The 26,146-nt window shown below is 44.9% G+C and overlaps 2 protein-coding genes across 9 annotated transcripts in view; one reads left to right on the top strand and one right to left on the bottom strand.

Moving 5' to 3' along the window:
- Positions 1 to 24,932, top strand: part of agap1 (ArfGAP with GTPase domain, ankyrin repeat and PH domain 1) — a 145,896-nt gene extending 120,964 nt beyond the window's left edge. For 7 of the 8 annotated variants that reach the window (XM_074627641.1, XM_074627640.1, XM_074627642.1 and 4 more), the window contains 3 exons: positions 1 to 196; positions 18,218 to 18,473; positions 18,929 to 24,932. The exon at positions 1 to 196 is cut by the window's left edge and continues 27 nt beyond it. In XM_074627641.1, coding sequence (XP_074483742.1) covers positions 1 to 196; positions 18,218 to 18,473; positions 18,929 to 19,138 — 662 coding nt within the window. In that variant the 3' untranslated portion in view covers positions 19,139 to 24,932. The remainder of the gene's footprint in view (positions 197 to 18,217; positions 18,474 to 18,928) is intronic. The other variant, XR_012593042.1, reaches the window with a different exon arrangement.
- Positions 1 to 26,146, bottom strand: part of dph3 (diphthamide biosynthesis 3) — a 258,857-nt gene that overhangs the window by 184,433 nt on the left and 48,278 nt on the right. The window lies entirely within an intron of this gene.

The following is a 26,146-nucleotide window of genomic DNA, read 5'->3' as shown; positions in this document are numbered from 1 at the left end:
GCGCCCTGATCTGCATCGAGTGCTCGGGCATCCACAGAAACCTGGGAACCCACCTGTCCCGGGTCCGCTCCCTGGACCTGGACGAGTGGCCGCTGGAGCTCATCAAGGTCATGTCGGCCATCGGCAACGAGCTCGCCAACGGCGTGTGGGAGGCCAACGCGCAGGGACGCCTGAAACCGGCGCCGGACGCCAGCAGGTAGGAAACACTGAAGGAACTGAAGCTGTCACATAAAGGTAGTGGAGTAGAAGTACAAGTACCTCAAAGAGTACTAGAGTACAGGTAGTATGAGGTAGTATCAGGTAGTATGAGGTAGTATCAGGTAGTATGAGGTAGTATGAGGTAGTATCAGGTAGTATGAGGTAGTATCAGGTAGTATGAGGTAGTATCAGGTAGTATGAGGTAGTAACAGGTAGTATGAGGTAGTATGAGGTAGTATCAGGTAGTATGAGGTAGTATCAGGTAGTATGAGGTAGTAACAGGTAGTATGAGGTAGTATCAGGTAGTATGAGGTAGTATGAGGTAGTAACAGGTAGTATGAGGTAGTATCAGGTAGTATGAGGTAGTATGAGGTAGTATCAGGTAGTATGAGGTAGTATCAGGTAGTATGAGGTAGTATCAGGTAGTATGAGGTAGTAACAGGTAGTATGAGGTAGTATGAGGTAGTATCAGGTAGTATGAGGTAGTATCAGGTAGTATGAGGTAGTAACAGGTAGTATGAGGTAGTATCAGGTAGTATGAGGTAGTATGAGGTAGTAACAGGTAGTAACAGGTAGTATGAGGTAGTATGAGGTAGTAACAGGTAGTATCAGGTAGTATGAGGTAGTAACAGGTAGTATGAGGTAGTATCAGGTAGTATGAGGTAGTATGAGGTAGTAACAGGTAGTAACAGGTAGTATGAGGTAGTATGAGGTAGTAACAGGTAGTATGAGGTAGTATCAGGTAGTATCAGGTAGTATGAGGTAGTATCAGGTAGTATGAGGTAGTAACAGGTAGTATGAGGTAGTAACAGGTAGTATGAGGTAGTATGAGGTAGTATGAGGTAGTAACAGGTAGTATGAGGTAGTAACAGGTAGTAACAGGTAGTATGAGGTAGTATGAGGTAGTAACAGGTAGTATGAGGTAGTATCAGGTAGTATGAGGTAGTATGAGGTAGTAACAGGTAGTATGAGGTAGTATCAGGTAGTATGAGGTAGTAACAGGTAGTATGAGGTAGTAACAGGTAGTATGAGGTAGTATGAGGTAGTATCAGGTAGTATGAGGTAGTATGAGGTAGTAACAGGTAGTATGAGGTAGTAACAGGTAGTATGAGGTAGTATGAGGTAGTAACAGGTAGTATGAGGTAGTATGAGGTAGTAACAGGTAGTATGAGGTAGTAACAGGTAGTATGAGGTAGTATGAGGTAGTAACAGGTAGTATGAGGTAGTATCAGGTAGTATGAGGTAGTAACAGGTAGTATGAGGTAGTATGAGGTAGTATCAGGTAGTATGAGGTAGTAACAGGTAGTATCAGGTAGTATGAGGTAGTAACAGGTAGTAACAGGTAGTATGAGGTAGTAACAGGTAGTAACAGGTAGTAACAGGTAGTATGAGGTAGTAACAGGTAGTATCAGGTAGGGGGCGGTGTTTCCTGTAGACGGCGGTGCTTGTTCCTGTTGTCTTGTGGTCTACAGGGATCCTAACAAATGGGTGAACTTTAGCGTGACGTTGGTGTTGATCAGTGTGTACCTGTGTGTGTTAATGTGTGGATGTGTGTGAGTATATCTGTGTACACTGTGAGTGTGTTGTGTTGGGGGGGTGTGGGGGGGGGTCATGTGGGGAGTAATTATAAGGTGCTTCTGTTGACTAATGAGCGTCGGGGGGGTGAGAGCAGGGGGAGGACGGGGAAGTCGATCTTTATGCGGATGGAAGTCAGCTCTAATTTGTTATGATGGCTGCTGGCTTCCCAGAGCTGCAGCGGCCGATAATTACACACACACACACACACACACCACACACACCAACACACACCAACACACACCAACACACACACACACACACAGGTACACACTGAACACTGTGAACGTCTGAGAGCTACTAGCCTGTCTGTACTCTGGTATGTCTGTAGTTGAGTCCGTTACTGACTTCATCCAGCAATGTCTACGTCATAGACTGAATACAGGAAGTGGACGGCTGCTGTATTGAAGCCTCCAGTTCCACATTTTGTCCGTCTCCATCTTGGTTTTTGGTTGTCTCCAATTTGGTTTTTGGACGTCTCCATCTTGGTTTTTGGCTGTCTTCATCTTGGTTTTTGGCCGTCTCCAATTTGGTTTTTGGCCGTCTCCAATTTGGTTTTTGGTTTTCTCCAAATTGGTTTTTGGTTGTCTCCAAATTGGTTTTTGGCCGTCTCAAATTGGTTTTTGGCCGTCTCCAATTTGGTTTTTGGCCGTCTCCAATTTGGTTTTTGGTTTTCTCCAAATTGGTTTTTGGTTGTCTCAAATTTGGTTTTTGGCCGTCTCCAATTTGGTTTTTGGCCGTCTCCAATTTGGTTTTTGGCCGTCTCCATCTTGGTTTTTGGTTGTCTGCAATTTGGTTTTTGGTTGTCTCCAATTTGGTTTTCGGTCGTCTCCATCTTGGTTTTTGGCTGTCTTCATCTTGGTTTTTGGCTGTCTCCAATTTGGTTTTTGGCCGTCTCCAATTTGGTTTTTGGTTTTCTCCAAATTGGTTTTTGGTTGTCTCCAAATTGGTTTTTGGCCGTCTCCAAATTGGTTTTTGGCCGTCTCCAATTTGGTTTTTGGCCGTCTCCAATTTGGTTTTTGGCCGTCTCCAAATTGGTTTTTGGTTGTCTCAAATTTGGTTTTTGGCCATCTCCAATTTGGTTTTTGGCCGTCTCCAATTTGGTTTTTGGCCGTCTCCAATTTGGTTTTTGGTTGTCTCCAATTTGGTTTTTGGCCGTCTCCAATTTGGTTTTTGGCCGTCTCCAATTTGGTTTTTGGTTGTCTCCAATTTGATTTTTGGCCGTCTCCAATTTGGTTTTTGGTTTTCTCCAATTTGGTTTTTGGCCGTCTCCAATTTGGTTTTTGGTTTTCTCCAATTTGGTTTTTGGCCGTCTCCAATTTGTTTTTTGGTTGTCTCCAATTTGGTTTTTGGTCGTCTCCATCTTGGTTTTTGGCCGTCTCCATCTTGGTTTTTGGACTTTTTCCGTCTGTTGTCGTCTCAGAGCACAAAGACGCTTCATTCATGTGGAAAAATAGTAAAATTTTACAGCATTTTAATGCTGTAGAACACAGTAAAACACAGTAAGACATAGTGAGACACAGTAGAACCCAGTAGAACCCAGTAGAACCCAGTAGAACACAGTAGAACCCAGTAAGACACAGTAGAACCCAGTAAGACACACCCACGGTGGGTATTGACGTGCCATTAGCCGTCCTCCATCAGACCACTAATGCTTTGATTGTTGCTCATGTTCCTTTTCTTTCTGAATGTGTAGCATGTTTCCTCCTGAAGAGATTAGAGATTAGAGATTAGAGATTAGAGGAGGAGGTCAATATTATCTCAATTAACCCGCGCCGCTCCGCTGCAGCTCCATCCCCCCCCGCTGCCCTGTCGATAGTATTCATCAGTCCATTCCTTAAGTGGCTCGCTGCTCGCCGTTTCCCTCCCTCCATCATTCCTCTCCTCCTCTTCCTGTCTTCTTTGTGTTGCTCTCCAGCCATCTCTCCATTTATTCTCTCCTCCGTCTCTGGCTGTCTCCGGCTATGGTTCATCCATTTTCATCTTTCTATGCACATTTATTAAATTCATGCATAAAGAACTCCTAAAGGAAGCCAATAGATGCATATTTATAAAAACAGCAGGTTTTATGGATGCATGTTGACATGACAACACATGCACCTGCATCCTTATCCTTATATATATATATTTATTTATATTCTTTATTACAGGAGTTAACATAAATGTACATTTGTTTACATATGTTGTTCATACGTATATCATTCCTACAATGTTTATACATTTTATAGGGAAATGGTAAAAATTATAGTCCATTTGAAAAAAATAAATAATAATAGGAATAAAAACAAGAAAAATATAAAGGATAAAACAACACAAAAAAAACAGAAAAAAATAAATAAAAAGAATAATAACAGCCATAAAAACAAGGGAAAAGATTAAGGATAAAAAAACAACACAAAAAACAATAAATAAATAAAATAATAACGTGAATAAAAATAAAGAAAAATATTAAGAATAAAAAGCATACACAAAACATGAAAAAAAATAATGAAATACATATATATATATATATATATATATATATATATATATAGTAGGGCAAAGTGAACACGATAACGTGTTAATGCAAATTTAACGCAACTTGTGATTTTGAGGTTTTTAAAGCGAGAGTGAAGATCCTGTTATCATAGTAAAGTATAAACCTGATGAATCCATCGGTACCAACCAGGTCAGACTACTACTACTACTACTGGTATCATAGTAAACTAGAGAACCTGATGAATCCATCGGTACCAACATGTCAGACCAGCTGGTCATGAAGGAGGTTAAATAACACTCTGAACTGACACTACATTTTAACTCTTCCATCTCTTTCGAGTCCTTCATTGTTTGATTATGATGGTCGTATTTTAAATGTCATCGTTTCTCCTCCTCCGACGTCCGCATCTTATTTAGTGAATTAAATGATCATCCAGAGAACAAAACCTATAAAACTGTTGAGTTCAGTCATTTACAACAAAGATTTAGTGTCTCTGTGAACAAATAAAAACATTATGATCTCAGCCGTCAGTCAGACGGTCTGAACTGTAAACTGAACATGTAGAGCGTGTAGAGTGCAGAGCGTGTAGAGCGTGCATAGCATGTAGGGCGTGTAGAGTGTAGAGCGTGTAGAGCGAGCAGAGCGTGTAGAGCGTGCGTAGCATGTAGGGCGTGTAGAGTGTAGAGCGTGTAGAGCGAGCAGAGCGTGTAGAGCGTGCATAGCATGTAGGGCGTGTAGAGCGTGTAGAGCCTGTACAACCTGTACAGCGTGTACAGCGTGTAGAGTGTGCAGAGCGTGCATAGCGTGTAGAGCGTGCATAGCATGTAGGGCGTGTAGAGTGTAGAGCGTGTAGAGCGAGCAGAGCGTGTAGAGCGTGCGTAGCATGTAGGGCGTGTAGAGTGTAGAGCGTGTAGAGCGAGCAGAGCGTGTAGAGCGTGCATAGCATGTAGGGCGTGTAGAGCGTGTAGAGCCTGTACAACCTGTACAGCGTGTACAGCGTGTAGAGTGTGCAGAGCGTGCATAGCGTGTAGAGCGTGCATAGCGTGTAGAGCGTGCATAGCATGTAGGGCGTGTAGAGCGTGTAGAGCCTGTACAACCTGTACAGCGTGTACAGCGTGTAGAGTGTGCAGAGCGTGCATAGCGTGTAGAGCGTGCATAGCGTGTAGAGCGTGCATAGCATGTAGAGCGTGTAGAGTGTAGAGCGTGTAGAGCGAGCAGAGCGTGTAGAGCGTGCATAGCATGTAGGGCGTGTAGAGCGTGTAGAGCCTGTACAACCTGTACAGCGTGTACAGCGTGTAGAGTGTGCAGAGCGTGCATAGCGTGTAGAGCGTGCATAGCGTGTAGAGCGTGCATAGCATGTAGAGCGTGTAGAGTGTAGAGCGTGTAGAGCGAGCAGAGCGTGTAGAGCGTGCATAGCATGTAGGGCGTGTAGAGCGTGTAGAGCCTGTACAACCTGTACAGCGTGTACAGCGTGTAGAGTGTGCAGAGCGTGCATAGCGTGTAGAGCGTGCATAGCGTGTAGAGCGTGCATAGCATGTAGGGCGTGTAGAGCGTGTAGAGCCTGTACAACCTGTACAGCGTGTACAGCGTGTAGAGCGTGCAGAGCGTGCATAGCGTGTAGAGCGTGCATAGCATGTAGCGTGTAGAGCGTGCATAGCATGTAGAGCGCGTAGAGCGTGCAGAGCGTGTAGCGTGTAGAGCCTGTAGAGAGTTTACAGCGTGTAGAGTGTGCAGAGAGTTTACAGCATGTAGACTGAGCGTGTAGAGCGTGTAGCGTGTAGAGCCTGTAGAGAGTTTACAGCATGTAGACTGAGCGTGTAGAGCGTGTAGAGTGCGCAGAGCGTGTACAGCGTGTAGACTGAGCAGTAGAGGGGAAATCAAACCCAACACGTTGCAGTGGACGGTTTGGTTTTAAAACATAACTTCCTGTTCCTTCATGCTCTCTCTCTCTCTCTCTCTCTCTCTCTCTCTCTCTCTCTCTCTCTCTCTCTCTCTCTCTCTCTCTCTCTCTCTCTCTCTCTCTCTCCCTCAGTGGGAGGGAGGCGTGGAGGCTTTATGACAGCTTTATGGAGTCCCAGCGACGCTCTATGAAATGATATGTAGACGCCGTGTCACCGAGGTTACGTTCACTCAACGCTCGCCACCCGCCGCTGCCGCTGCTGCTGCTCCGCCTTAAATCACCACCAGAGAGACGTCAACAAGCAGCTGAACATACGAGCTCTAAATACACTTTAATATATAACAATGAATATTAATAAAGTATTTTAGTATATCTACTTTTACTAAAGTACCTTGAGTACTTCTCTCCTCCTCCGTCCAGCTTTATTAAACACCTAATAGAAAGTATTTTGTCCGGGCAGTGTTTCAAAAATCACAAGTTGCGTTAAAGAAATGAGTGGCGTTTAAATGAATTTGCGTTGTTATCGTGTTTACTTTGACAGCTCTACATATAAATACATATATATACATATATATATATATATATATATATATATACATATATAAGAAATGTAACGGCATTAACATCAGTGATTTAGAGGTTTAAATGTGTCTTATCAGTTTAATAATCCAGTCAGTGATGCTGCAAACTGAGCAGAGAGACGCATAAAGAGGCAGAAGAAGAAGTGGCGGTTGAGGTATGGCGTCTTTGTGGAGGCGGCGGGAGGGATGTGAGGGATGGGGGAGGAGGGGGGAGGCAGAGAGAGAGAGACGGAGGGGGGGGTGATGGATGTTAAAATGCCTTCCTCCCCTCGTGGTCTCTCAAGTGAGTAATAGAGGCCGAAATTTCATTTTGCAAGTGGCTGATTTAATGATCCAAAGGGTAATTAATGGCCTGATTATCTTAATGTTAAATATGGCCAGCAGCAATTACACTGACCTCCTGTCTGTCAAGGTCTGGCCCCCCCACCCCGCCTCCCAATTAGGTCCTGTTTGGAGGTTCAGGGAGGGGGGGCGATGGAGAGGAGGAGAGAGGAAGAGGAAGGGATGAAGGATGGAGGTTAGGGATGGGGAGAAGAGGAGGAAGAGGATAATTTGGAGGGACGGATGTGAAGAGAGGAAAAGAAAAGCAGAGAAGGGAGTGATGAAGAGGAAGAGGAGGAGGAAGAGGAAGAGTGTTCAACACCTCCACATCTTCCTCCTCTCACCCGGAGGGAGAGATGGAGAGATCGCACCTCTCCTCCGCCGCGTCCAATGAGATATGTGACAGGTCCCCGCCGTCTCCAACTGTTGTCATCATCTCTTTATCTTGGTGGTGGCGGCGTCCCGGCGGAGCGGCGGTGCGTCCGCCCACAGCGACGGCCGGTCCAGGTCTCATTAACGTCAGCCGGTCTCAGGAGGGGGACCCTGTCGCCGCTAATCGCTTTCAGCTCGCCGCCGAACGTTCAGCGCCACAATGCCTCATTATGAAGAGAGATACTTGTTGACAAGCTTCCCCTCGCAGTGGTGGAGACACGGGGTGGTTACGGCGTGGACGGACGCCAAACGGCGTCGGCTCTGCGGCGCCAGAGGGACCCCGAACCACAAAAAGACTCCAATCCTCTAAACGTTCCCATTAACCTCTGGCTGCCCCGCGGTCGGCCGTCATCACCTCGGCTGGCGCGGTCGCCCGGTGCTGCGCCCCAGCTGATGCCACCGCCGAAGGGGCTGCTAAGTTTGGGCGCGCTGCCCGTCGCGGAGCGCCCACGGGGGGGCTCGGCCGGCGCTGCTGCGGCACCCTCGGTGCCGGCTTCTCGGCGCCGCGGCTCATTGTTTTAATTATCTGTCGAGTGGCTGCGTCAACACCAGCACCCGAGGCCCGCTCAGCGGACAGCGAGTGACAGCGCTGCTAATCCGGCCTCCTGGCCGCCGGACGGGGAGGTGGTCGGCGGCCATGTGTCTCCGTCCCCTGGGCCTCCCGTGTCCTCAGACTCCCACCCGTCTCTCACGCCAACCGCTGACCTTTGGCGGTCTGTCGTAGAGCATCTTGGCCTGGTGGCGTTCACATCTGAGCCGTGAATGAACCAAATCAGAACCAAAGACAGTCGCCGTGTCGGAGGAAACCTGCAGACGGCGTTTGACAGAAGAAATGTAAAGTTATGGCGTCATAGAAGCAGGTCAGTCTCCGGTGGATGTGGTGGCGTCAGCGGGGGTCTGTATGGTGGCGTTACCTTTAGCGGGGGGGTCTGTATGGTGGCGTTAGCTTTAGCGGGGGGGTCTGTATTGTGGCGTTACCTTTAGCGGGGGGGTCTGTACGGTGGCGTTACCTTTAGCGGGGGGGTCTGTATTGTGGCGTTACCTTTAGCGGGGGGGTCTGTATTGTGGCGTTAGCTTTAGCGGGGGGGTCTGTATGGTGGCGTTAGCTTTAGCGGGGGGGTCTGTATTGTGGCGTTACCTTTAGCGGGGGGGTCTGTATGGTGGCGTTACCTTTAGCGGGGGGGTCTGTATGGTGGCGTTACCTTTAGCGGGAGGGTCTGTATGGTGGCGTTACCTTTAGCGGGGGGGTCTGTATGGTGGCGTTACCTTTAGCGGGGGGGTCTGTATGGTGGCGTTACCTTTAGCGGGGGGGTCTGTACGGTGGCGTTACCTTTAGCGGGGGGGTCTGTATGGTGGCGTTACCTTTAGCGGGGGGGTCTGTACGGTGGCGTTACCTTTAGCGGGGGGGTCTGTATGGTGGCGTTACCTTTAGCGGGGGGGTCTGTATTGTGGCGTTACCTTTAGCGGGGGGGTCTGTATGGTGGCGTTACCTTTAGCGGGGGGGTCTGTATGGTGGCGTTACCTTTAGCGGGGGGGTCTGTATGGTGGCGTTACCTTTAGCGGGGGGGTCTGTACGGTGGCGTTACCTTTAGCGGGGGGGTCTGTATGGTGGCGTTACCTTTAGCGGGGGGGTCTGTATGGTGGCGTTACCTTTAGCGGGGGGGTCTGTATGGTGGCGTTAGCTTTAGCGGGGGGGTCTGTATGGTGGCGTTACCTTTAGCGGGGGGGTCTGTATGGTGGCGTTAGCTTTAGCGGGGGGGTCTGTATGGTGGCGTTACCTTTAGCGGGGGGGTCTGTATGGTGGCGTTACCTTTAGCGGGGGGGTCTGTACGGTGGCGTTACCTTTAGCGGGGGGGTCTGTATGGTGGCGTTACCTTTAGCGGGGGGGTCTGTATGGTGGCGTTACCTTTAGCGGGGGGGTCTGTATGGTGGCGTTACCTTTAGCGGGGGGGTCTGTACGGTGGCGTTACCTTTAGCGGGAGGGTCTGTATGGTGGCGTTACCTTTAGCGGGGGGGTCTGTATGGTGGCGTTACCTTTAGCGGGGGGGTCTGTATGGTGGCGTTACCTTTAGCGGGGGGGTCTGTACGGTGGCGTTGAGGTTGAGGGTGTAACGTGAACAATAGGAGGAGGTGGATGTGTCGGCTGCGCGGCTCCACACCTTAATTAGACAGCAGAGAAATGAGCAGGAATCTAAAGGATGAGCATGAAGCGCTTCGTACTGCTGCCTCGCCGCCGCTGCCTCACCGCCGCCGCAACCGCCACCGCCTCGCCGCCACACACTTAACAGCGGCCCCCACATGACGAATGCTCGTCCAGTAATAATTCAGCAGCAGGTCTGTCGGCGCTGGGAGCCCGGAGAGGTGAAGAAGAAGAAGAAGAAGGGCCCTTTATGGGAACAGATTAGTCTCGTCTCCCCCCCCGCCCCCCCCTCCCAGCGCTAACAGATTTAAAATTAGACCGGGGGGGTTTTAATCTGGACCGGGGGTGCAGGTGCGGCGGCCGTCCCGACACGGCGGCGGGGATTGGGCTCAGGGGAGCAGATGGAGGCGGTAAAGGGGCCCCCATCACATCACCACATAATTACCCCCCAGGGTCAGAGGCAGGGTGGGGGGGGGGGCGGTTCATCCTGATACCCATAAACCCCCCGAACCCCCCCGTCCTGTGATCATAACACTGATTGGACCGGTGTGACTTCAGATGGACACACGTCTGCTGCTGTCGTTAGGGACATCACTGAGACCAGACTGAAGACCAGAGCTGATGTTTAGACTTTAGGATTCTCTTTATTAGAATATTTGTATCCAAATATCTGGATATCTATTTTGCGATGATATTGTTGGTACTTTCAGAACAGCTGGAACCGTCTGATCAGTCCAGAACATGACATCACCTCACTGTAATGGAGCCTTTAAACCACTTCTGATGTATCACCAACCAAAAGACCAAAACACCAGATCTAGTCTCACATCACATCATTTCAATATAATATTCATATTATTGCCTTTCTTTCGGACATCTTCCAGACTTTTTATCGGACATTTTTCAGACTTTTCTTCCGACATTTTTCGGACTTTTTTCTGCACAATTTTCGTATATGTTTTGGACATTTTTTTGGACATTCTTCGGACAATTTTCAGATATTTTTGGGACTTTTTCGGACATTTTTTTGGACATTTTCCAGACTTTTTATTTTGGTGTAAAACTAGCAGAATAATAGCACATCCAGAATATAAAACTAGCAGAATAATAGCACATCCAGACGTTATTCTGAAACATTCCTCTCTGTTCCTGGTTGTAACTTCCAGTCGCAGATCGTTTCTAATAAATCTGAATTAATGTCCACACGATCCTTCATGTTTAGAAATAAATATATAAATAATTCTCCATCAGATCAGGCTTGTACTCTACGTTCATGCCTGTATATACAGTATATAAATATATATATATATACATATATATATACGTGTATATATATGTGTGTGTTCAGATTGAGATTGAGCCGAAGCTCCATTTCATCCGTTAACTATCTGATCTCTGCCATCATCTTCTTCTTCTCCATTATTATCTGCTGCCCCCCCCCCCGGCCTGCATGTTAACCAGCGCACACACACACACACACACGCACACATACACGCACACACACACACACACACACATGAGCCACCACAGAAGAAGAAGAAGCCTCCTGACAGGCCAGTATAATAATTGGCTCCTATATTCTAATTCATGTGTAAAAGGGAGTTCTTGATTAAATTAGTCCTAATAGACCTTATTTTGTACATGACTGCCTCGCCGCTGCCTCACCGCTGCCTCGCCGCCACCGCAGACTCGCCTAACAAGCCCTCCAATTTACTATTGACATTAAGCCGGCTGACACGAGCCAATCGCGGGGCCGTGCGTGGCGTGTCACGGCGGCGAGGAGGTTCTGTTAATGCGCGGCTAAAAGCACAAAGTAAATGCACATTGTTTATGCCTGATGAGTCATCACGCTAATCATGAAGAAATACATAACGGGAGTCCGGCCGGCCTCGCCGACGGTAAGATCCCCCCCGCCCCCCCTCCCGTCCCGGTGGCTAATTGGCTGCTAGAATAAAGAACAGGGAGGACGGGGGTGGAGACCGTGGACTTGTCCTCGTGGGTTCTGGGTAATGTGTTTGGATTGAATGGGTTCACGGAGAGCGGCGAGCGGCGGCGAGCGGCTGGTCAACATTTGAGACCGTCAGACGCTTCACTTCAGGAACGTCTCCTCTTTTAGTTTAGGGATTACTCACTCCTTTCCTCTCCACTTCACTCGTTTCCTCTCCACTTCACTCCTTTCCTCTCCACTTCACTCCTTCGTCCTCACGCTTCATTTAAAGGAGAATTCAGTGAAAACAAGAACATTTATCACAATTTGAACGAGTAAATACTCTACGTACTCCAGGTACTCTGATTACTCTAGGTACTCTGATTACTCTGGGTACTCTAGGTACTCTGATTACTCTAGGTACTCTAGGTACTCTGATTACTCTAGGTACTCTGATTACTCTAGGTACTCTGGGGGGATTATTGAGCCGTCGTCGTGGACAGAAGATGAAACTCTTGACTGATCTGAAGCACCAACGTGTGATTACAAATACAACCCAATAATACTCAGTCTGCAGCTGTACATGAGTACGAGTACATGAGTACATGAAGACACGGATACTCAGAATCACAGTATAAATACTTTATATTATTTGGCATTTTGTGTCCGTTCCCGTTTTTGTCATGGCCCACAGGCCGGGTTATGACAAATTGGGGGCTCGTCCGGGATTGAACCCGGGACCTCTTGCAAAAGTGGTTGCAGAGAGAGAGAGAGAGAGAGAGAGAGCTTTATAGGTGGGGTCAGGTGTTCCAGATCAGCTCCTTAAACACAACACAGGAACGTCACTATTACATCACACCTCTGCAGACAAGCAGGGGCCGTCACATTCCTCCTCTTCTTCTTCTCCTTCTTCTTCTTCTTGACTCTAGTTAGTCTCTGATAAACTCCATCACTTCTCTCTTTCTGGAGGAATTCTGTCGTTCCTGAATCTCATTTTTCGTTCTTGTCTTCCGTCCTGATCGTGACAACATGATGTGACATCCTGTCCTGGGGGACTCTGGACCAGGACCCCCCCCCGGACCCTTCTGGGACCCCGATCCGACATGTAGACAGCTAATTATCCGTTAATCTGGACGTGACCTCGGATCTCTGCTCGTCTAATTGATCACATCTCTTCTTCTATGGTTTCACCCAGAGATCATTCCTCCACCTTTCCTCTCTCTCTCTGTCCGGTTTAACCCCTCCGTCTCCGTCTGGTCCAGTCTCATGGCTGATTCAGACCCCCCTCCGCCTCCCCCAGACCTTTCCACCCCCCCCCCCCACCCTCCCTTTAATTATCTGTGACTATCCGAGGGCAGCTAACGACCCGCTAGGAAAGGCTAATTGATTTCTTCTCCTCTTCTTTCCTTTTGTCTTTTCCTTCCTGCTCCAACCTTAACAGACAAGACGGGATCTAAAACTCCTCACCACGTTAGAGAGACCTGGTCCACGTTAGAAACTTGGTCCCTGTGATGGAGAAAACTGGTCCAAGTTAGAGACCTTGGTTTTTGACCGTCTCCATCTTGGGTTTTGGTCGTCTCCATCTTGGTCCCTCTGAGAGATCTGGTCCCTGTTAGAGATCTTGTCCCCGTGAGAAACCTGGTCCCCGTTAGAGATCTGGTCCCTGTTAGAGATCTGGTCCCCGTTAGAGACCTGGTCCACGTTAGAGAACTGGTCCCGGTTAGAGACCTGGTCCCCGTTAGAGACCTGGTCCACTGGGTGACTGTGTGACGGTGATTCATCTTTAAATGCCCATTAGCTGGGGCAGCTAGCTGATGCTCTTATCCACGCTCTATCTATCTATCTATTAATCTATTAATTAGAGGGCTAATTAGGCCAGAAGGGAAGACACTGACACCGTGTCCCTCTGACCCCCCGGTCTCCTACCGCTCATTACCTCTCACTCTGTAATTAATGAAGGCTTTAACAGCACTGCGTTGGCTGCTACTCCTCAGCTCCACGCTGGAGAAGCCTTCATTCTGTATTTTAATGCAAACATCACGTGTTAGGATTTTATTTTGAAAGGATTTTCAAAGGAGGAAACCTTCAGCTGGAAGTATGATGTTTATATCTAGTCCCTGTTTCTTCTTATGGTGATGATGATGGTGTGATTGTCGGGGTGTGTGTCGGCTTTCAGCTCCATGTTTAGAGGTCGTGGTCAGGGGTAGCTGGTGGTCAGATGACCCAACAGGAAGCTCAGTGTGTATGTAAACACACCGGACAAAGCAGCCAATCAGGGGGAACGTCCACACACACACACATACACACACACACACACACACACACACACGGCGTCTGCTGAGCTCAAACAACAGACAGGAAATCAGAGAACCCCCACCGCCACTGCCGTTTCTATGGCAACCACAACACAGCAGCTGATGAGGCTGTCAATCAACAGAAACATCATCACGCTCTTTTATTTACTTCATTTAGTTTAAGTTATTTAAAAACACATTTAAAGGCCTTTTTTTATATAATGTCTTTTTCTGAACTTTTTCTCATTAATACTTTCACACACAACGGGAATATTAACGGCAAAAAAGTGACCGAATTTTTATATTTTTTGAGCTTTCGTATCGTGACTAAAGGCGTCAACCAATCACGTTGTGAGGAACGGGTTGAGTTGCGTCTATATTTATGAAACAACAACACGGAGGCTCCGAAACAGGACGGCAAACTTTATTACTCCTTTCAACCTCCCCTTCTTACCTTTCACAATAAAAGCCCTAGACAGACAATATTCAAGCATGTGTCAATTTCCGCTCCAGTCTTTTCAAAATAAAACTATACAGTTAGGTTTAGGAAAAGATCGCAGTTCGGGTTTGAATAACTCCGGAAAGTGGCGTAACTTAAGTACGGAAGTTATGTGACAAATAAACGTTGACTTCCTGCCTCACACGGGGCACCAACATGGGTCTCCTGGTGAAAGTCGGGTGTTTTTACATCCACCTCGTTAGAAACGGACACTTGGTCAGGAACTCCTGAAAAACAGTGAAAATAGAATAAAATGAAGGTCTGAGTGGTGTTTCTACTGACATCAGACGGTGTAGCAGGAGGTTGTGTGTGGAGCAAAGATGACAATAGAGACAATAGAGACAGTAGAGACAGTAGAGACAGTAGAGACAGTAGAAGTGTGTTTGTTTCCTCTGGCTGGTGTCATTTTATCATTTAATTTAACTGACTGTGCGTGTGTGTTTAATTGTCTACCCAGCATGCCTTGCTGCTGGAGCGCAGCACACTTTGTCTAATGGGATGTGAAAAGGGACACACACTCAGATTAACACACACAGTGTGAGTGTGTACATTTAGTAGACACATGTTAACGCACGCTGTCACACGCACACACTGTGTGGTTAATTAGTGCCATTAGTGTGTCCGCTGTCCAGATATGTTCAGGACTCGTTAGCTCCTGATGATGTTTACTGCAACAACACAACAACACAATAAAACACACACACAATACAACAACAACACAATAAAACACACACACAACAACACAATAACACAATAAAACAGTTCAGTTTAGACTGAGTGAATCATATTTTCCTTTATCTTAACTGAGGAACGTAGTGAAACAGAACGTAGAGAAACGGAACGTAGTGAAACGGAACGTAGTGAAACGGAACGTGGTGAAACGGAACGTGGTGAAACGGAACGTGGTGAAACGGAACGTGGTGAAACGGAACGTGGTGAAACGGAACGTGGTGAAACGGAACGTGGTGAAACGGAACGTGGTGAAACGGAACGTGGTGAAACGGAACGTGGTGAAACGGAACATGGTGAAACGGAACGTAGAGGAACAGAACGTAGTGAAACGGAACGTAGAGAAACGGAACGTAGTGAAACGGAATGTAGTGAAACGGAACGTAGTGAAACGGAACATGGTGAAACGGAACGTAGAGGAACAGAACGTAGTGAAACAGAACGTAGAGAAACAGAACGTAGAGAAACAGAACGTAGTGAAACGGAATGTAGTGAAACGGAACGTAGTGAAACGGAACGTAGTGAAACGGAACGTAGTGAAACGGAACGTAGTGAAACGGAACGTAGTGAAACGGAACATGGTGAAACGGAACGTAGAGGAACAGAACGTAGTGAAACGGAATGTAGAGAAACGGAACGTAGAGAAACGGAACATGGTGAAACGGAACATGGTGAAACAGAACGTAGAGGAACAGAACATCGTGAAACGGAACATCGTGAAACGGAACATCGTGAAACGGAACATCGTGAAATGGAACATCGTGAAACGGAACGTAGTGAAACGGAACGTAGTGAAACGGAATGTAGTGAAACGGAACGTAGTGAAACGGAACGTAGTGAAACGGAACGTAGTGAAACGGAACGTAGAGAAACGGAACGTAGTGAAACGGCACGTAGTGAAACGGCACGTAGTGAAACGGAACGTAGTGAAACGGAACGTAGTGAAACGGAACGTAGTGAAACGGAACGTAGTGAAACAGAAGGTAGAGAAACAGAAGGTAGAATGTAGTGGAACAGAACGTAGAGAAACAACGTAGTGAAACAACGTAGTGGAACAGAACGTAGAGAAACAGAACGTAGAATGTAGTGGAACAGAACGTAGAGAAACAGAACGTAGAATGTAGTGGAACAGAACGTAGAGAAACGGAACGTAGAGAAACAGAACGTAGTGAAACAGAAGGTAGAGAAACAGAACGTAGAATGTAGTGAAACAGAATGTAGTGGAACAGAACGTAGTGAAACAGAAGGTAGTGAAACAGAACGTAGTGGAACAGAACGTAGTGAAACAGAAGGTAGAGAAACAGAACGTAGAATGTAGTGGAACAGAACGTAGAGAAACAGAACGTAGAATGTAGTGGAACAGAACGTAGAGAAACGGAACGTAGTGAAACAGAACGTAGTGAAACAGAAGGTAGAGAAACAGAACGTAGAACGTAGTGAAACAGAACGTAGTGAAACAGAACATAGAATGTAGTGGAACAGAACGTAGAATGTAGTGAAACAGAACGTAGTGAAACAGAACGTAGTGAAACAGAACGTAGTGAAACAGAAGGTAAAGTGGAACCTTCAGTTCTTTAAGTGTATCCTCACACGGCCCTTAGCAACAGCGTTGGCGGGGGAAGGCATGCGTTTCCTGGGTCCTCACATTTCCTCCTGAACCCCCCCCCCCACCGCTGAGCTCACTCACACACACTCCGTTCACACCTCCAGGCTTTGTCCGGGGGCTGTGGGCCGTAGTCCTGCCCAGCCTCCCTACTCTCTCTCTGGGCCGGGGCAGGAAGGGAGAAGCCCCCGGGACATTCCGTGATGCTAGCTGCCGCCGCCGCCGCCCACCACACCCCCGACAACACACACACACACATATATATACACACACACACATTAACACATTAACACATTAACACATTAACACACACACTGGTCTCCAGGAAGAGAGTTAATGAGATTCTGCAGGTTCACTCCTCTTTTTTACTTTTTCACTTTTCGTCTCATCTTCTTTTCCCACAGTTATATCTCCCATCATGCATCTCTTCCAAATAAACCCCACAGGGCGAAGAAGTCCTGATTCTGAGACGTTTTACTTTTATATAAACCTTTATTTTAATCAAGAAAACGACCAAACACATCTACCGTTTGTTTCAAAGTTGTCATATTACAAAACTCCAATTAGAAAAATAACGATTTAAGTCAGATTTAAGTTTTAAGGTTTAATAACTAGAGATAAACATCACAATATAGTGTAGGAAGTTTTGCACATAAAGAAGTTTTAATTCTGTTAATTTTTCTTTTTATGTTTTGTTTCCTTTACCTTTAGTACTCAGACTTTTTTTTATTAGCATCCTAAATGCATTACTCTACACAAGCGCACTTATGCGTCAATGAAACAGCAGAATAAACCCAAACAGATGTGCATTAAAACATGGACATTATAGAGACATACTGTATAAGATGTCCCGCTGATCATGTGGTTAACATCAAATAAAAGAAGCTCACGTTGTCAAATGTTGCTTCAAAACACAAACAGCCGTAGTACAAAACTCCAAAGAATCAACCTGTGAGGAGTCACTGTTGTGTCTCGTCTCCATATCCCCCCCCTGGGGGACGTCGGGGGGGGACAGCTCAATATCCCCCCCCACCACGGAGCCTGGACTAATCCCAGCAGCCTGAATGAGCTGCTGTTTACATGGAGGGATTAGAGCAGATTAACACCATCAGATCTGTGGATTAGACAGATCAGCAGTTCATGACTCTCCATCGGTGAACAATGTGTGTCCACGTCCCGCTCCGTCCCCCTCCGTCCCCCTCCGTCCTCTGTGTCTTATTTTACACCATTTAGAGACATCACACAATATGCAAGCCCTTCACGGACATCTTTGTGTCGTCTATCGTTGTACAGTGAACATCTTTGTGTCGTCTATCGTTGTACAGTGAACATCTTTGTGTCGTCTATCGTTGTACAGTGAATATCTTTGTGTCGTCTATCGTTGTACAGTGAACATCTTTGTGTCGTATCGGATCCTCTGAGCTTTATATTATATTATATTATTATTATATTATATTCCAGACCAGAACAATCAGAAGTTTAGTTTCTGATGGACAGGAAGTTTCACTCAGCCCTCGTCTCTGTTTGTGCGTCCGTCAGGGAGGAGCGGGAGCGCTGGATCCGGGCCAAGTACGAGCAGCGTCTGTTCGTGGCGTCGCTGCCGACCACCGACCTCTCTCTGGGCCAGCAGCTGCTGAGGGCCACCGCCGAGGAGGACCTCCGCGCCGTCGTCCTGCTGCTCGCCCACGGCTCCCGGCAGCAGGTCAACGAGACCTGCGGGGACGGGGACGGACGCAACGCGCTGCACCTCGCCAGCCGCAAGGGCAACGTGGTCGTCACGCAGCTGCTCATCTGGGTAAGAGTGACATCATCACACCTGGGTGGAGGTCAGAGGTCAGAGGTCATGTAGTTCTGAGATGAGGGAATACTTAAATGTCTTTTTTGTAAAACTTGGATTTTATTGTGAAACATCTGGACAGGAAGCGTTGAGTTTAGCTTTAACGCCAAATGAAACAACTTTTATTTATTGTTATTGTTAGAATACATACTTATAATTTATAATAAATATTTTAGGGCTGTCAATCAATTAAAATATTTATTTATTAACAATTTTTTTATTTATTTATTTATTCATTTATTTTTCTGCATTTATTTTCTATTTATTTTTTAATGCTTTTATTTATTTATGTATTTTTGCATTGATATTTCTATATATTTCTGCAATATTGAAAAATAATATAAAATAAAATAACAAATAAATAACAAAATGAATAAATAACTAATGGATTCTGATGATTCTCTCTCTCTCAGTACGGCGTGGATCTGATGGCGAGGGACGCCCACGGCAACAGTGCGATGGCGTACGCCCGGCAGGCCAGCAGTCAGGAGTGCGTGGACACGCTGGCTCAGTACGGCTGCCCCGACGAGCGCTACCCGCTCATGGCCACGCCCAACCTGCCGCGCCGCAACACCAACCGCAACAACAGCTGCAGCAGCGCCGGGAGCGCCGCGCTCATATGACTCTAACAAACCCCGACTTGGGAGAGCTTTTATTTTGGGAACCACTACCGTGCGTCGACTCGCCCACCTCACCTGACAACCGCCGCCGTTAAGACTGATTAGAAAGTGACGGCGGCTCGGCGCTGACGCTGCTTGGGAGAAGCATGGTGGGAAATGTGGACCGTCGTCGAGCTCAAAAAGACGTCGCCGGCTCATCAGAGCTTTTTTGGGAATTAATCACATGACTTCTGACAACCAATGACAGCCAGTGTGACGCTGTAGTGACATCATACCTCATCATAATCCAACACTACGAGTCCAATCTGTCTCGCCAAAACATATCGGCGTCTCTGTGAACACGTAACGAAGAAAACTGAGACACCACGAAGGAAGCGAGAGTCTTCGTAGCATGCCCATCATCATCATCATCATCATCATCATCACGTTATGACCTCCAGCGTCACTGTCTCACCTTTATTTCATGAACTCTGTGAACTCTCCGGCCTTTATTTAGTTTCTTTTATTAATGTGAAAACTATCTCGATGTTTAAGAGGAAAAAAAACACTTAGAGGTAAAAACAGAAGAAGTGTGATAGATCGCATGTCCTACGCACTTCCTGCTTTGTTCTCCTTTCATTTAAGGCTTTCTCTTCCTGACTGTGTATCCTGTATCTTGATGTGCGTCGCCGGACCAATCGTTAAAGAGGAGGTCGTTTTCTGGATGTATAAAGTCATTAAATGTACAGAAGCTCTCACCAGGCTCAGGGACCCGGAAACTGTCCACCGGCAACACCCCCAACGTCCTCAAACCACAGTTAACGCCGTTCTCACTTCACTCCGTTCACATTTAGAACAAGTCCAACTAATTCAGAAAACTATAACGTCACGTCACGTCACGTTACGTCATCAAACAATCTGCAGATTACTTTCTCCATTAACATTAAGATGACATCCAGATGTGGGAAGGTTTACAGTCAAAACTGAGTCCAGATTTGGTTCGGTTTTGAGTCAAGAACGAGGACAAAAGTAATCTTGTTTTGAGTGCGTTTTGACTCAATACCGAGTCTGAATTTAGGCAAGTTTGAGTTCAAGATGTGGCTATGTTTTTGGTGAAGAACGAGTCCAAATGTGGTCTTGTTTTGAGTCAAGACTGAGTCTGAATTTAGACAAGTTTGAGGTCCAGATGTGGCCACGTTTTGAGTCAAGACTGAGTCCGAATGCGGTCAAGTTTTGAGGTTTAAATGTGGTCTTGTTTTGAGTCAAAATGAATCCGAATGTGGTCTTGTTTTCCGTCGAAAATGAGTCCAGATTTGGTTATGTTTTGAGTCAAGACCAAATCCAAATATGGTCCAGTTTTCAGTCAAAACGGAGTCCAGTTGTGGCCTTGTTTTGAGTTAAGAATGAGTTGTTTTCATTTAAAATCCAACAAATTCATAAGTAAGGAAACTCTCCATAACCATAAATATAACGTTATACAATCTGCAGATTAGATAGTTGGATTCAGACTATTTATTTATTGTAAAGAGAAATGAGAGTTGTGATTATTTGTCTTTCTATGTTGGATTAATCTGAACTGACTGAATTGAGAACATCTTAACCCCCGAAGCTGATTTACATCCCGGTGGAATAACGTTTAATTGAAACTGTCCTTGTGGTGAATTTTATTGTTTTAACGTGTAAAAAGTGGAATAGAAAAAGGAAGCAGCTACACGGAGCGAAAAGGGAATTCATCTGCTTCTTCTCCTTCAGGTTTTTAATTCATATAATCTGCTGTCAGCTCAGACAAATCAGTGATTCCGTTACGTGAATATGATATCAGTAACATCGTGATTCTGTTAAACTCTGTTATGTTGCTTCAATGAGCTCTCACCGAGTTCCCTCCAGTCCCGTCCAATCAGACAGTCTCCCTGATCTGCTCAGCGAATCACTAAGAAGGGCTTCTTCTTCTTCTTCTTCTTCTTCTTCTTCTTCTTCTCTGGTCTCCTTGTTGTAAATAATCTCTCTCTCTCTGTCAACAGTGTAAATTAGAGAACACAGGAAGTACTTACTGTACGCCGGGATGTCGCGTTGCACAGAGGAAGTGATTTATTCTAATGTGTGTTTCAGCATGGACTGAATGTGTTTGGGTTCGTCCAGGGCAGGAAGTGAAACTATTGCAGGTAACGAGGCGTCTAAACCAGTAAACCGCTGGTTCCCAGAAGGCGTCTAAACCAGTAAACCAGTGGTTCCCAGAAGGTTTCTAAACCAGTAAACCGCTGGTTCCCAGAAGGCGTCTAAACCAGTACACCGGTGGTTCCCAGAAGGTTTCTAAACCAGTAAACCGGTGATTCCCAGAAGGTTTCTAAACCAGTACACCGGTGGTTCCCAGAAGGTTTCTAAACCAGTAAACCGGTGGTTCCCAGAAGGTTTCTAAACCAGTACACCGGTGGTTCCCAGAAGATTTCTAAACCAACACACACCGGTGGTTCCCAGAAGGTTTCTAAACCAGTACACCGGTGGTTCCCAGAAGGTTTCTAAACCAGTACACCGGTGGTTCCCAGAAGGTTTCTAAACCAGTACACCGGTGTTTCCCAGTCCCAGGAAATCTTTGCAGAACTACGATTACAATCTGAACGGTCACAAGACAGTTTACAGTGAAATATCCCCAAAAAACTTAAATCTAGTCCGAGATAATTCAAAGTTTTGAGAACGAGTCAAGACCGAGTCCAAATGTGGTCTTGTTTTGAGTCAAGGCTGAGTCCAGATGTGGTCTAGTTTTGAGTCAAGGCTGAGTCCAGATGTGGTTAAGTTTTGAGTCAAGACTGAGTCCAAATGTGGTCTTGTTTTGAGTCAAGGCTGAGTCCAGATGTGGTCTAGTTTTGAGTCAAGGCTGAGTCCAGATGTGGTCTTGTTTTGAGTCAAGGCTGAGTCCAGATATGGTTAAGTTTTGAGTCAAAACAGAGTCCATATTTGGTTCGGTTTTGAGTCAAGACTGAGTCCAAATGTGGTCTTGTTTTGAGTCAAGACCAAGTCCAGATGTGGTCTTGTTTTGATTCAAGACTAAGTCCAAATGTGGTCTTGTTTTGAGTCAAGGCTGAGTCCAGATGTGGTCTAGTTTCGAGTCAAGGCTGAGTCCAAATGTGGTCTTGTTTTGAGTCAAGACTGAGTCCAAATGTGGTCTTGTTTCGAGTCAAGGCTGAGTCCAAATGTGACTTTGTTTTGAGTCAAGACTGAGTCCAAATGTGGTCTTGTTTTGAGTCAAGACTGAGTCCAAATGTGGTCTTGTTTTGAGTCAAGACCAAGTCCAAATGTGGTCTTGTTTTGAGTCAAGACTGAGTCCAAATGTGGTCTAGTTTTGATTCAAGACCAAGTCCAGATGTGGTCTAGTTTTGAGTCAAGGCTGGGTCCAGATGTGGTCTAGTTTTGAGTCAAGACCGAGTCCAGATGTGGTCTTGTTTTGATTCAAGACCAAGTCCAAATGTGGTCTTGTTTTGAGTCAAGACCGAGTCCAGATGTGGTCTTGTTTTGATTCAAGACCAAGTCCAGATGTGGTCTAGTTTTGAGTCAAGACCGAGTCCAAATGTGGTCTTGTTTTGAGTCAAGACCAAGTCCAAATGTGGTCTTGTTTTGAGTCAAGACCAAGTCCAAATGTGGTCTTGTTTTGAGTCAAGGCTGAGTCCAGATGTGGTCTTGTTTTGAGTCAAGACCAAGTCCAAATGTGGTCTTGTTTTGAGTCAAGACCAAGTCCAAATGTGGTCTTGTTTTGAGTCAAGACTGAGTCCAAATGTGGTCTTGTTTTGAGTCAAGACCAAGTCCAAATGTGGTCTTGTTTTGAGTCAAGACCAAGTCCAAATGTGGTCTTGTTTTGAGTCAAGACTGAGTCCAAATGTGGTCTTGTTTTGAGTCAAGACCAAGTCCAAATCTGGCCATGTTTTGAGTTAAAAAGTTTGAGGTCAAGGTTTGAGTAAAGACTGAGTCCAGGTGTGTTGGAGTTTTGGACCAAGACCAATGAAACCAAAACAGTTCTCATTGGGTATTAGCTTCAGCGAGTCACGAGCCAAAAAGACCGGGAACCACTGGTGTAAAGATCCACTTTGAATGAATCACCAACGTCACGGGTTCATTTCAGGTGTTGTCACATGTAGACAAAGTTGAAACCTTTCTCACCCAGGTGACGTAGATTTGACGCTAACTGACCAGGATTGTCGGGACGACGGCTCTTTAACCTGGACCTTTTGTTAGGGATGATTTGTACCTTCGACACTATGCTGAGCGTCGGCTGCTCGTCTCTTTGCTCTCTTTACTGTTTCAAACTTTAAGGTCAAAGTTGCTGCAGAGGTTGAGGAGCAGCTCTCAACCCGACTGTGTATCCAAGCAATATTCATCAACACATCCATCACTGTCGCGTCGTAACGCCATACGCTGACATCGCTGCAATATCGCCATCAAACCACCAACGCTCTGTTTGTAGAAACAAAGAGCTAAAAGAAACATTTTCCTACGTACGCCTCTTTTTTTGTTTGTTTACACGCCTGCCTTTACGTTCCTGATTTCGTCCAACCTTGTATGTGCCAGTCATCTCCAAGATGGCGTCCCGTAAATACTAAACCGAGAGGTTTGACCGCAACTTGTGTTTGATTATATTTTATGTTTTTATATCCGACTCGTCCTGCGGCGGGACGGGACAAAGACGTCCTTTTATTTATGACAGAAATGCACTAAATCTGATTCAGTTCGTCTTTTCCACTACAGCTTTTTTTCTTATACAACCTTGAACTGACGTATTTCTCGAAGCGGCGGCGGCGGCGGCGGCGGCGTCTCCAGGCGGTTTCCTTTAGACGAGTTTGTGCTCGTTTTATAACGGCATCTAAATTCTGAGAAACTCTAGTCCCGTGTATTTAAATCCACGTGAGCAGAGAAAGCTCAGTAACATCTGCTTTTAAGTGATTGTACGCACCAGAATAATGTGCCGCGGGGTTAACGATAATCCTAACTGCTAGCTAGCAATAGCATGGCAGCAGTTTCTACTTCACTGCTTTAACTGCTACGTTATCTGTGTCGCCGATGCTAACTTCACTACTTTCCCCTTATTTGAACGCGCTCTTTGGTATCCTCAAAGCTAAAAAATGTTTAGAGAGTAGAAGCATCCTGTTAAGCTCCGGTTGCATTTTGCAACCAGTTAGCTAATCTCTCTGTAACCTCATTTCCGCCAGTAAAAAAGATCCTATAACGACTTAGCATCTCGAAATACTAATGGAGATGCCAAGTAATTATTTTGAAGAAATTTCTCGCCACATTGTCGGACAACAACGCGGCACAGTATATATTTGCTAGCGGCGTTTAACGCGGATGTTTCAACCTTTACACTATAAACAAGCGAAGCCGCCTGCTTGTTGATAAATCACGTCTGCATTAGCGCTAATACTTCGGCTCACCACCTCACCTGTACATAGACGTCAAACTACAAAACAAAGAAAAAGAATCGACTCGGTAAAGGTCAATGTTTGGTTTGTCTGGTTGTGTTACCTCTTGTAAGCCCCGCCCACTTTATTTATAAACGAACGCACCCCCGTGAGGAAGACCCCGCCCCCTTCTGAAACCTGTTTTTGTATATTTTTCTCCGACCTCTGAAGTCCATCCGGGTTTTATTATTATGATTTATCATCCAGACACATTATTGTTCTTGTTATTCTAATTATTATTATTATTATTATTGTTATTATTGACTTTCTGTTGGCTGTACAGTACCGTTGTTGAAAAATTCTACTTAATACAGAGTCTTCTACTGTAATGTGTCTCTTTTCAATAAAGATGAGAATAATGCTTCTTAATATAACCTTGTGTGTTAATCGACTTTTTGAGTTCATTTTAACTTATTATTTGTTATATTATTATAGTCTGTTAATTTAGTTAACATTAGCATAAATATTTTACTTAGTTTACGTAAATATTTTACTTAGTTTACGTAAATATTTTACTTAGTTTACGTAAATATTTTACTTAGTTTACGTAAATATTTTACTTAGTTTATGTAAATATTTTACTTAGTTTACATAAATATTTTACTTAGTTTATGTAAATATTTTACTTAGTTTACGTAAATATTTTACTTAGTTTACGTACTTATTTTACTTAGTTTAAGTACTTATTTTACTTAGTTTAAGTACATATTTTACTTAGTTTAAGTACTTATTTTACTTAGTTTAAGTACATATTTTACTTAGTTTACGTACATATTTTACTTAGTTTACGTAGATATTTTACTTAGTTTACGTAGATATTTTACTTAGTTTCTGTACTTATTTTACTTAGTTTACGTAGATATTTTACTTAGTTTACGTAGATATTTTACTTAGTTTCTGTACTTATTTTACTTAGTTTACGTAGATATTTTACTTAGTTTACGTAGATATTTTACTTAGTTTACGTAGATATTTTACTTAGTTTCTGTACATATTTTACTTAGTTTACGTAGATATTTTACTTAGTTTACGTAGATATTTTACTTAGTTTCTGTACTTATTTTACTTAGTTTACGTAGATATTTTACTTAGTTTACGTAGATATTTTACTTAGTTTACGTAAATATTTTACTTGGTTTACGTAAATATTTTACTTAGTTTAAGTACATATTTTACTTAGTTTACGTAGATATTTTACTTAGTTTCTGTACTTATTTTACTTAGTTTACGTAGATATTTTGCTTAGTTTACGTACATATTTTAATGACAAAATCTTTATCTTTTTGATATATTTTAACAAATTTAACAAAGTTGTTATAACAAAATGTTTTATTTATTTATATTTGTGTATCAACTTAATTGTTTTAAAGGCACTTTTTTGTTGCAGAAAATCATCCTATAAGTCTTTAGGCTTCCTTTTATAGTGTTGCTGCTTTGTGAACAATCTTCCCCACCAAACTTAATGTCATTTTCTGTGATTTTTACAGTGAAAGTAGTTTTATGGAGTTTCGGATTGTGTTGAGTGAAGTGTGTGTGGTTTCGGGGGTTGTGTTTGCTGTTGTGTGGTAATTAGATAATACCCTGCTAA

Source organism: Sebastes fasciatus, chromosome 24 (assembly GCF_043250625.1).
Source record: "Sebastes fasciatus isolate fSebFas1 chromosome 24, fSebFas1.pri, whole genome shotgun sequence".
Classification (NCBI taxonomy): domain Eukaryota; kingdom Metazoa; phylum Chordata; class Actinopteri; order Perciformes; family Sebastidae; genus Sebastes; species Sebastes fasciatus.
This window is presented reverse-complemented; position numbering and strand designations above follow the sequence as displayed.